General features: G+C 38.5%; 3 protein-coding genes across 3 annotated transcripts; 1 reads left to right on the top strand and 2 right to left on the bottom strand.

Moving 5' to 3' along the window:
- The first annotated feature begins 649 nt into the window (after positions 1-649).
- LOC118326117 (protease-associated domain-containing protein 1-like) lies at positions 650-5,315 on the top strand. Its single transcript, XM_035659034.1, has 5 exons — positions 650-876; positions 1,108-1,208; positions 1,320-1,429; positions 2,444-2,611; positions 2,698-5,315. Exons 1-5 carry the CDS (start codon positions 801-803, stop codon positions 2,816-2,818), a joined length of 576 nt encoding a protein of 191 aa, XP_035514927.1. The 5' UTR covers positions 650-800; the 3' UTR covers positions 2,819-5,315.
- A 1,281-nt stretch (positions 5,316-6,596) lies between these two features.
- On the bottom strand, positions 6,597-7,250 carry LOC118325552 (ovarian cancer G-protein coupled receptor 1-like). The gene is made up of 2 exons (XM_035658267.1): positions 6,956-7,250; positions 6,597-6,907 (listed from the first exon to the last, which is right to left on the bottom strand). Exons 1-2 carry the CDS (start codon positions 7,248-7,250, stop codon positions 6,597-6,599), a joined length of 606 nt encoding a protein of 201 aa, XP_035514160.1.
- A 3,111-nt stretch (positions 7,251-10,361) lies between these two features.
- Positions 10,362-11,261, bottom strand: LOC118325551 (G-protein coupled receptor 161-like). Its single transcript, XM_035658266.1, is given in 1 exon segment — positions 10,362-11,261. A coding segment is annotated over 1 exon segment (900 nt).
- Positions 11,262-11,373: the final 112 nt, after the last annotated feature.

The raw sequence follows: 11,373 nt of genomic DNA, 5'->3' as shown, positions 1-11,373 counted from the left end.
TGTTATGAACTGGCGCTATACAAATACAATTGAATTGAATTGAAATATAGTATGGATTTTATATAGCAGAGGAAATATTTTTTTTTATCATATTGCATTTTATTATGAAAATCTCACAAAAGATTATAAATACATTCAGTCCTTCTCTTCACTTTTTAAAAATGTCTTTCTTTTCCAGCAACTCTGGGTTTTAATTTATGTCTCCTTGACTATTACATATAGACACTGAACCCACCTATCATATTTTCATGCCACTTCGATAACTAATTACTGTCGACTTGTGTGATAAACAGTTTAATTGCAATTGCTTTGGGACAAAATATGCAACACTATAGCACAACAGTAACTGATGACAACAGCCTTGCGATGTCTATTACCCAATTTTGACACCATGTCTTTTAGAGGGTGCCTGTGACAAAATAAGACTTTCTATAGGCCTATTACATTATTGTACATTTATGTTACGTGACTTGTCGATAGGAAAAGTACAGGTGTATAATAAAATCAAGGGTGGTTTAATTCAATGCAGTTGGTGTGCCTACAGAGTCCTAGCATTGTGCTTTGTGTGGCGGCTCCACTGTCAGAAGGGCCCAACAGCACTCCAACGCCTAGCGAAGTACGCATGCGCATGAAGAAAAAAAAAAACACTAAACCGCGGAAGTGTTTGCTAACCTGCTGCTCTGTTGTTCACCGGACAGACCAACAGCTATGGATAAAGGACCGCTCCCACACACACACACACACACACACACTGAAGTCTCGTCTATGTAACGTTGAGGAGCTCTGCAGATGCCTTGAACATGGCAATGGTTGTTCGGGAAACAGGTTTAGTTTTATACCTCTGGACTGTTTTCATCCAGTTCAGCCGCATGTCAGGTGAGCAGCAGCCAGCGGAAGGGTTGGACGTGTTCATGTTTGTGCCTTCACGGTTGGTCACTTCCCTGTGATGTGATGTGAAGTGCAGAGGTGTACTGTGTCATATTCCCTGTGAATTTCCATCCCATATCACTAGGTCTCTACCAACACTGACTTCATACTCATGCTGCAGTTAGTCACATCACTGACATAAGCTTGTGGTGTACGCGCTTCTGTCTCGGTCTGCTTTAGGTCTTGGGGTCAATGAACTGCTCTATTTCCGGGTCATCAGTCCAGAGGAGATTGGGTACATCTTCAGTGCAGCACCTGCCAAAGACTTCGGAGGAGATTTTGTTAGTACTCTGCCCCTCTTCTGAGTTTAATGTGTTGACCAAATGATTCATTCGCCCCAGACACAAGTGCATTCACCATCTACTCACCCCTTTTCTCCTTTTGGTCCCCAGACATCATCTTATGATGAGATTTTTCTCGTGCCAGCAGACCCAGCAGACGGCTGCTCAGACCTGGAGGACAGAGAAATCATCCAGGGACAAGTAATCCTGGTGGAGAGGGGGTATGTACACCTGTATATGCCATGCAGGATGTGACCAAAAAGCAGTAGTGGGAAACAGGAACTACAGGCTTTGATGAAGCCATTTAGCAGTGGAGGGGAACTTTAAAGGATTAGTGTGCAGTTACAGATTACAACCCCGTGTCTCACCCTCCTATTCCAAGCGTGTAGGAGAAACGTTGGTGGCTGCTAAACTCCCTATCAAGAGTCAGTGTCTATTCTGGGCTACTGTAAAAACATGATGCACTCTGTAGACGACTAATGGAAAGATACCTATAAATATTATATTCAATTTTGCCAATAGGTCATCCTAAATGTTACACATTAAATAAGAAATAAATAGATATGTCTGGATAGTTTGTAAGGCAGCTGTCATAAGCATAGGTCTGGTGCTATTATTGACTTTACTTAAAAGGACAATTTGCTGTATTGTAGGTGCAAGTCATGCCGGTGCATGTTTTTTTCTATGGTGTTCCAAGATAGTGCCCATTTATTCCAGCCAAATTTGCTCATTGCTTCGTACACTGAAAAAATCAGCAGGCCTCCACATCTTTGGGCCCATATAGCATGTGCACGTCTTTCTCTGGCCTCGCCAGCCACCTGCCTGCTCTCATAATGGCACAAAAATATGTGGTAATGCATTGCATTTTAAATTGACATTGGACCTCTGAAATGACGAGAAATGAAGAGTGCTTGCTTAGTGAATGTTTGTCATTATTTTACAGTTGTTTCTTTTGTAATGGTTGTATATGAGAACAAGTCTTTCTGGGCCAGAGAGCCTCACATTACCATCAGTTTTTACTGCGGTCACTATGGCAAAATGTACTGTCAACATAGTTTATCAGCCATGACTGCACAATCCCTTTCCCAAACTGACACATTAGCTGACCTCTTATGAATTTAGGCAATAGTGGTGTTTTATATAACCATCTTTAGTTATTTTTTATTGTAAGATAATATCTAATTAGATGCTATTTCAAAATGGTTTCTCACATTTCTTTCTGTCTTTTTGTTCAGAGGTTGCTCCTTTGTACAAAAGGCCCGACATGTGGAGGAAGCAGGAGGCAAAGCTGTTCTGATCGCTGATAATGCAGAGGACAACGACAGTCAGTACCTTGATATGATCACTGATGGAAGCACTGCTAAACCGAGCATACCTGCTCTATTCCTGCTGGGACGAGATGGGTAAGACATATGAACATATACAAACAAATATTCGACATTAATACATTTCCTGATATTAATGTGTTTTTTTCCCCCATGTATTCTAGGATGATGATCAGGCGATCTCTTCAGAGACAAGCACTTCCGTGGGCTGTCATTTCAATCCCGGTCAATGTTTCCTCTTTGGCTTCATTCCCACTCAAACAGCCCCCATGGACACTGTGGTAGAAATGACTCACACCCAAAACTTCATGCACTTACTCACTCAATAAATATTCTTTCATCAGTGCATGTTGTGGCCGCAATGGAGGAACTCACAGCCTCCCAGGGAAATTCTTTGATGGTGGTTAAACAAATTTGCACGCAGTGAACCAATAAAATTAACATATGTACACATGATTATGTCATGCCCAAATATACATCCAAAGTTATGTGGTGCAAACCTTTTTAACATTGTTCAAATAGACTCTGCCAGGGCTGTTGGCCCGGGGTGAGGACATACAAACTCGGCAAGAAACATTTGTGCTTATTGTCAGTGCTCAATTGAAGTTGACTGAATTAGCCAGTGGTTTTGAAGATAATGAGTCTGTTTTACAGTTGAGTACTTTCCAGGAACTTCTGTACACTAGTCAGTCGTGAAAGTAGAAAATCTGCTATGCATTAATATAACACATACAAATTGAAGTGTACTATTTATTTGCCTTCTCAAATAGTACAAGCTGTTGCGTATGCCTCTATGGGATAAAGAAGGAAAAAGAACAGGCCATAATAGCATATGCTAACTTCAGTTTAATACAGCATACCAGGAATGTCATCTCACTGTAAAAAAATATTACCAAATTCCTGCTTATTTGCATGAACTTAAACAGTGTGATCAAAAATGTTTTGTTTCTCTTATCGTTAATTAAATTAATTTTTTTTTGTTTTTGCATTAAAAATTCTCATTTATTGGTATCTATACCAACTTTTAAGACCATACCAACTTTGCTTTGTCTTTTTGGGCCTGAGGCTGAATAACCCAGACCACTGTAAGAAGTATAATGTGTACATTATTATATCTACTACTCCAGTACTCCAGATCCAAAATCCAAGACCTGTTTAGAACAGCTTGGATAAACAAGATTGACATAGACACATTGTGTATACAAAGTAAAGACAATGAAAAACAATGTATGACAAAAAGGCTTTTGTGAAAATGACAACAACAAAAAAAACATTTCCATGAATACATTTTTTATTATTTTATGCTAATTAGAGCATTAGCCCTCCCCCCATTATTATTTTTCATTATGTAAGCACAATAGGCAGAGTGACACTTTGCAGGAAGTCAGTCAGTTAGGGGGGTTTGGGACTAATACTATTTTGCATCTTAACAATATAATACAGGTGTTTACTTTTGGCCTGTGACCCATCATTACGTTTTAGTTTTGGCCTTTCAGGACAAAAAGGTTCGGTACCCCTGGTTTAGATGTTTAGAATAGGTATTTTGTATGTTAAAAAGCCATTTCCCCCTTTTTTTTGCCAACACAATTTATCCCTAGTTTGAGTTCATTCCAAGTACTACTTACATCCATACCTGACTGTAGTTTACAGATATTGGAGTTATTACTTGAAACTTACTGTAATTATACCAGAACTGCACTTGCATTTTATTGGACTTTGTTGGTTAATTACAACAATCTTCTTTAATATCTGTACTTTTCATTTCCTATACAACTCTCATTGCATTGGTGTCCCTTTTAAACTTTCCGTAATGAGGTTTCTGACAAGACAAGTTTTTTTTTGTCTTCAGAGAGTTTGTACTTAACTGATTGATTGTTGTTTATTGATTGAATATAGGTCTGTAAACCCCATTGATCCATGTAGCCTATAAAGAGGGTTAGGGACATATAACTGGATTGGAGTGCAGAGTAAGACACAAGTGCTTCATAAAGTACCTGACCTATTACAGTAGTTTGAAAATTAATGAGGCACTAAATCAACTCTGCAACACCTGGGCACACACCAGTTAAAGCCAACTAGAGCAATGCATGTTTGCTTTTGACTTTCTGTCCACCCACACGCTGCAAGATAAGCTTGTTTGATAAACTGCATGTTAGTGTCCCGGGAAGCATCTCACATATGAAGTTGAAGGCTGATAAAATATCTTCTTTGCTTCTGTAGATTCTGTAGTTTTCTTTATTTTTGTTGAAAGTACAAAAGGTTCAGAACAGCTGTTTGAATTCATTTCTTTTAGTAAAAGTTTCAATCTTAAAGAGATTTCATCTGAGGACATATGTGTTGGCCTTTGCAGTTACATGAACAGTTTGTGTAGTATCTGTGGTTAACACCAGCTGCTAGGCCTCAACACAACATTAAAATCTGCAGTTCCTTCTGATCTGATTTTTCCAACAAAAATGTCATTCTGCTATATGGACAAAGACTAAAATGTATAAAGTGCTTTCATTTAAGATGAGAAAAAGTATGCTGTATTTATTTATTTATTGTTTATTCCAGATTTAAAGTAGAAACTCATACCAGAAAATGTTTATTAGGGTCTGTATAGTCTTTCACTTGATATATGGTTAATATAGACTGGTTTAATTTCAGATTATATTGCCTTATAATGTAAAATACATTATCTTTGGTCATGTCGATGTTCATTTACATTTTCTGTCACAAAGGGGACAATCATAATAAACATTTTGAATAAAAACACATTCAATAAAGTCCTAACAGATCTGAATATTAGCAATAGCATTTTTTTCAGTAACAATGTTTTATTGCAGTGGCAATAAAGTGGCTTTTTATATCTGCAGAAAGTATTTGTGGACATAAAAGGCTGCTGCATTATCTAATAGCCTGTTGATAATCTTATGTTGAAGTAATGCTTTACTAATGCGTAACTCGTGATAATTTAATGTATTAATGGAGGGTGTATCATAAATTCTTCTTGTTCACCGCTAACAAATGATCAATCAACAAGTGTGATTCGTTCACACTTAATAGATCATCAGTTATGGAATGTCAATTCATGGATTATTTGATATGCACCAAATTATTATTATTATTTCAGTTATATAAAACTTTATTTCAGACCCAAGTATTTGCTCTGCCTCTCTGAAAGCAGATCAGTACCTGTTCTCATAGAAATATTAAGCTATTTTTAACCAGAAAAAACCCAAACCATTACAGAATACACAGGATAACGGCTCAAACTGCTTTGACTTGTGTTTTAAAATGGGCCTAATTGCAGTTCAGAAACACACCGCTGCACTGCTGACAGCAAAGTAAAAAATAACATAATTTATCATGTCTGGAAACACAATGGAAACATCAGTGATTAAAAAAAAGCAGTGTTTTCCTTTACTTAATGCTCCAGTACACCATCAACATGTTATTCTGGAAAATATAAACTCACCAGTAGAGCTTTCTGGCCAAAATTGAATTACTTTTTAAAATTAAACTTTCATATTTTCCCCTCCATTTGACATTTCTTGTATAATATATACATTTTAGATTTAGGTGGGCTGTTCCTGACATGAACAGGGACCCAAGTATACCAGTATTTTCAGACTATACAGCACTAGTCTAACATTTAATAGGAGTAAGTGTATCAGGACACTGTATCAACAGCTAATTCAGATAAAACATTAGCACCACCTTGTAAGATCCAGTGAAGAATATTGAGTAAGAAATATTGCCAGGTTTCAATCCAAATAATTGAGAGAGAGAGAGAGATGGTAAAAAAAAAAAAACAACAACACACAGTTGATTAGAATAATTTGCTGAATCAAGTCCTCTGGTTCTTGTTATTTCCATGACTTCACAGGTAAGGAGTCGACTCTGAAGAGAGAGGTTATAGACAGTTTAAATAAGCATCGACCGCAGCAATGAATAAATCTCACACAGCCCAATATACTACATTCAAACCTAGTATATCTGTACAGACTATAAACAGATAAGTAAGTGTGAACATGGTAGTGAATTTTGCATGCAGCTCCCCCCAGAGTTATTCTTGCCCCCGTTACCTCCTGTTGCACCTCGGACACACTCTGCCCCACACTGTCCTCACTGTGGCTTCTCTCAGAGCCGGACTCCCCCATATATACACAGACGGTGTGCACACAGCGTTCAAACGAGCCATGATGGCAAAAATATTGGTGGCCTCGTTCCTGAACGTCAGTCCTCCTCCTGCCACAAATCTGATGACTATATTCACAAAAGAGGGGCACCACAACACCAAGAAGCTTATGACAACAAAAATGATAATTCTCAAAGACTCTTTCGTTGCTGTCCTTTTTTTGTCTGCGCTGGGGAGTGGGGGGTCTCTCTCAGCTGTACCTGGGCAAAAAAAAAAAAAAAAAAACCAATAAAAAAAAAAACCAAAATACAGTTTGATGGTCATGACCACCTTGGCGAGCACGATTAGTTGGAAGAAGACAATGCTGAACACGTACAGTTGTATCGCTTTGGAAAGTGGCAACACATTCCTGGCGAGCAAGTGTGCAAAATTATAAACCCAGCAGTAGATGTTGATGCCTATCACAAACTGTCTTGTTATGAAGCGGCTGTAGATGAATGGATGGCACACAGCAAAGTATCGGTCAATGTGCGAACAGCAGATGGTTAAATTATGTTTGACCCTAGAAAGAGAGGGTAAATATTTCAGAGTGCCCATGTTCTAGAACGATATCCCAGCTCCCCTGAAGCATCAAAAACAGACGCACAGAATATATACAACTGAAACCCAACAGCGTTATCAGCGCGGGCTCCAAAGTACTTGGTGTGAGTCAATGGAAAATTCAAATCTATTTTGGAAGGCCCCCGTAGGAGGCGCTTGGTTTCTGGTGGCCAAGATACCCAATAAGCTACTGTTCCGTCTATGAAGAAAAGTGTCTGTAGCGAAATAGAATGCTGGAAAGATAAACACGAATGCAGATAGCCACTCCTCTCAGGACTGTGCGATTAGTTCACCGAGAAGGGGAACTCCGTCCCTGTCTCGAAGAGTCTGCTGATCGTTGGGAGACGAGCAGTTGTTCACCTGCCGGCGCAAAATGGTTCATAAGTCATCCGGATTATGTTTTTATCGTAATGACCGTGGCTGTAAGGCCCTGTGTAGCAAGACACTTGATCTCCTTGAGACGCCTATGCTACTGATCGTAATGTCGTTCTTTGGCCCGCCCTTTGAACACAGCTGCATGCAGAAGTCCTGGCAAAGAATTTGACTTTCACCGTTTGAGAGACATGACTGATTTTAGTGTTGATTCTTTTCTGCTATAAAATGAATTAATATCTTATATAGATTTCTTTATATGGATATACTACGGAGATACTGTATTTGAATCATTTAATGGTAGAATGAAACGAACATAAAGTAAAAACGTTTTTCAATTTACGCTTACCTAAGCACATTATCACCGATTGTTAGTAACGTTTTCTTGGTTAACTGACCTGATAGAGGACATTAAACATACATAGTGCATTGTGCATTTAGCCAAGGAGCTTTCAACTCGTTTTGAGTGTGGCCCTGTGTTTCAGCCACACCGCACGAGAGATGGTGCGCTGTGGCCCTCTGAACAGGCAGGAGAAAGCAGAATCCTAAAGTTTGTGCTAGTCTCGTGTTGTTAGCCAAATCACCATCAGGATCTAAAAGCTGCTATACGTGCAGCATGAACCTTAGTGTGGGGGCTCAGTTTGCTGTGGCAGCTTGTTGTGCTGCTGTCAAGAGGAAGTTCTGAAGGGGAGGCAGGTTTTCGACCTGGGGGCGTGTGTGTGTGTAGTTGTTCGTGTGGAGGGGTGCAGAAAGAGGCCCCAAAGCTGAAGGGGATATAGAGGGAGGTCCCGCATTAGAGAGGGTAGCTACAGCCTAGAGCCAGAATATGTTTCACATTTAAATTAAGGATTTATTTAGACCAAGCCCAAGCTGGTGATTGTTGGAAGAGTGGAAAGACTAACACAGACTGTTTTGGTGAGTTTTACTTTGTTTTTGTCCTGTTTCAATGAGGTGTGTTTTATGATGACTTAACAAGGAAATTAAGGTCTTAGTTCAGAGAAGCTTGAATTCAAAAGGTGTAGGGTTGTATTTTTCTGTTTAATAAGGAAAATACGTGTATGAATATTTCTATTCTTGATATTTTTGATTTTATCTAAGTTCATTTATTAGACTTAAAGGCTAAGAGAAGTTGTGTAATGTAAGGTACTCCCAGGTGGAAATATAGTGTATGGGAAGTCAAACAGTTCAAAAGCCAGTCAGAGGCAGAGTAGGGCAGATCATTGCCTCTCTAATCCTAGGGGTAAAAATTATGGCATACAGGACAGGCCGAAGCTATCTGGTTAGCATGCTAACCTCAATAGATACACACAATACATAAATGTCTTTGAAATAATATCAAAACCGCTATTTTTACATTCTGCTGATAATTTTAGTTCATTTATGAATGTTTGAAACTCTTAAATTCTTATAATGCATCTTCAAAACAAAAAACAAAAAACAAAACAAAGAAAGACTTTTGATATTGACTTCAGCACCAGGAGCTGTCCACAATGACTTTCTGTTCCCACATTTAAATATAGAGGTTAGGCTTTTATATTGGAAACTGGGTCAGTTTTATTGGGATTCACATGGGCGTTGTATCTGTGTCTACAGTAAATTTATAAACAGTTGTTAAACATTTTAATGTATAGCTGAATAAACCTTTCTGTATTCATTTGAAGATTAAAACAAAGTTGGACTCATTCCGAGCCAGACTTGCCTATAATCCACTGCAGTTATGTTTTTGAATTATTTTAATTTCTTATGGAATATGTGTGGAAATAAATTGAGAGCTCTTTAACATTATTAAAAATAAAACAGATAATAAATACTAGATTAAATAGTGAAGTCCAGCAGCAGGGTCAAGTATTACGGCGCTGTTCCAATTTCTACTTTCCACAAATGTTCCTTTTACTTTTGAATACAAATATGCTGAAAAATAGCATTTTACCAGGACCTAGAAATAAATAATTTGTTAATGTAGTTCATTAAAATATATTTTAATAATAAAAAGAATAATAGTTATAATAATAATACTACAGTATATTAAATCAGATGTCCACCTACAGATAGTTTACAGAGTTTAACTGCTTATTAGTTGAGATTCAACAATTCAACTGTTTGACAAATAAAGATCCGGTTAGCTTAAGGAACAAACAACATCTTGTTTAGGGCATGTTCATGATATGTCACATAGTCTCTCTGTTAAATATCAGACAAAGCAAATGTTACAAATAGCTTCTTTATAAAGGCGGACCGTCCAAATTGCATGCAATCTTCTCCACTGTAATATTTCAAAATACCATATTAGGGTTGAGTGTAGAAAAGAGATATGAATTCCAATTATTATTTAAAGTAGGAACAATCTTTGAGGGGATCAAAGGTTTCGTGTACTGAAGCTGTAAACGTAAAAAACCAACAACGGAAAACTTAAAAAGGCCTAAATGAAGCATAAAGAAAATGGACGGGAAAATTGCACTTCAATGTCATGAACAAATAGCAAACACTGTGACAAATACAATGATTGTTTTTTTTAAATTACAGAAATATTTCTTTCCGGCCATTGTCATGCAGTCCCTTATCACAGAATCAGTGACGGGGTCCTCGGTTTCAGTGAATCAGGGCCCTTTCTTTGCCTTTTCCCTTCACAGAAGTGGAGCCAACTCTGAGAAAGAAGCGAATAAACAGCTGCTTATTGCAAGTTTGTAGAGAAATCAGTGCATCTTTATTCCAGCATAAGACCATTTATTGAACCTCTTACCTCCTGTTGCACCTCGGACACACTCTGCCCCACACTGTCCTCACTGTGGCTTCTCTCAGAGCCGGACTCCCCCACAAGTACACCGCCGGTGTGCACACAGCGTTTAAACGAGCCATGATGGCAAAAATATTGGTGGCCTCGTTTCTAAATGTCAGCCCCGTTCCTATCAGCAGCCTGAGGACGATATTCACAAAAGAGGGGCCCCACAACACCAAGAAGCTTATGACAACAAAAATGATAATTCTCAAAGACTCCTTGTTGTTTTCTCTCTCTGCGCTGGGAGGGTCTCTCTCTAGCTGGTACCTGGCAACAACATACAGTTTGATGGTCATGACCACTTTGGTGAGCACAATAATTTGTAAAGTGGCAATACTTGGACAACATTACAGGCTGGTATGATTTGGAAATTGGCAGGAAAGCTCAAAACGGTGGACTGAGCATAGACATGTTTTTTGAAGCCAACAATAGACATTTGCAGAGATAACCACTCTTCGGCTTATAAAGCGCGTGTAGATGAATGGATGACAAACAGCAAAGTATCGGTCAAACTGTGCAAATAAAAATGTCATTATGTTAACACCGAGAAGAGAGGGTAACATGTTATAAGTGCCATTTCTAGAAGGAAATCCTTCCTGAACATCAAACAGACCAAGATAATACACTGAAAACCCAACCAGCGTATCACAAATACTGGTGTTGAGCATGAAAATAAATCTATTTTGGAGGCGAAGCGCTCTGGTGGCAAAGATACCAATGACTACTGTTCCTGCTATGAGAACAGTAGTTGTAGCGAATAGAATCTGGAAAATAAAGATGAAATAATCCTCAGGACTGTCGAAGTTGACCGAGAGGGGAACTCCTCCTGTCATAGAGTCTGTGATGTTGGAGAGGAGCATTGTTCATGCGCAAATGGTTCATAAGTGCATCGATTATTTTTTATGTAAGACCTGCTGTACCCTGATGTCACCAGCCTTGATCTCTTGAGACGCTATGTATGATCTAATGTCG

The sequence above is a fragment of the Morone saxatilis genome, unplaced genomic scaffold (genome assembly GCF_004916995.1).
Source record: "Morone saxatilis isolate NCDOM2014 unplaced genomic scaffold, NCSU_SB_2.0 Contig16, whole genome shotgun sequence".
Taxonomy (NCBI): domain Eukaryota; kingdom Metazoa; phylum Chordata; class Actinopteri; family Moronidae; genus Morone; species Morone saxatilis.
Note: the sequence above shows the minus strand (reverse complement) of the source record. Positions and strands in the feature narration are given on the sequence as shown.

Excerpts from the sequence above, each read along its gene's own strand:
- LOC118326117 (XM_035659034.1), top strand. The coding sequence starts at position 801 with ATGGCAATGGTTGTTCGGGAAACAGGTTTAGTTTTATACCTCTGGACT. Across the intron at positions 1,430-2,443 it reads GTAATCCTGGTGGAGAGGGG|AGGTTGCTCCTTTGTACAAA; the intron begins GTATGTACACCT and ends CTTTTTGTTCAG. Across the intron at positions 2,612-2,697 it reads TTCCTGCTGGGACGAGATGG|GATGATGATCAGGCGATCTC; the intron begins GTAAGACATATG and ends CATGTATTCTAG.
- LOC118325552 (XM_035658267.1), bottom strand. The coding sequence starts at position 7,250 with ATGGGCACTCTGAAATATTTACCCTCTCTTTCTAGGGTCAAACATAAT. Across the intron at positions 6,908-6,955 it reads GACCATCAAACTGTATTTTG|CTGAGAGAGACCCCCCACTC; the intron begins GTTTTTTTTTTT and ends GCCCAGGTACAG.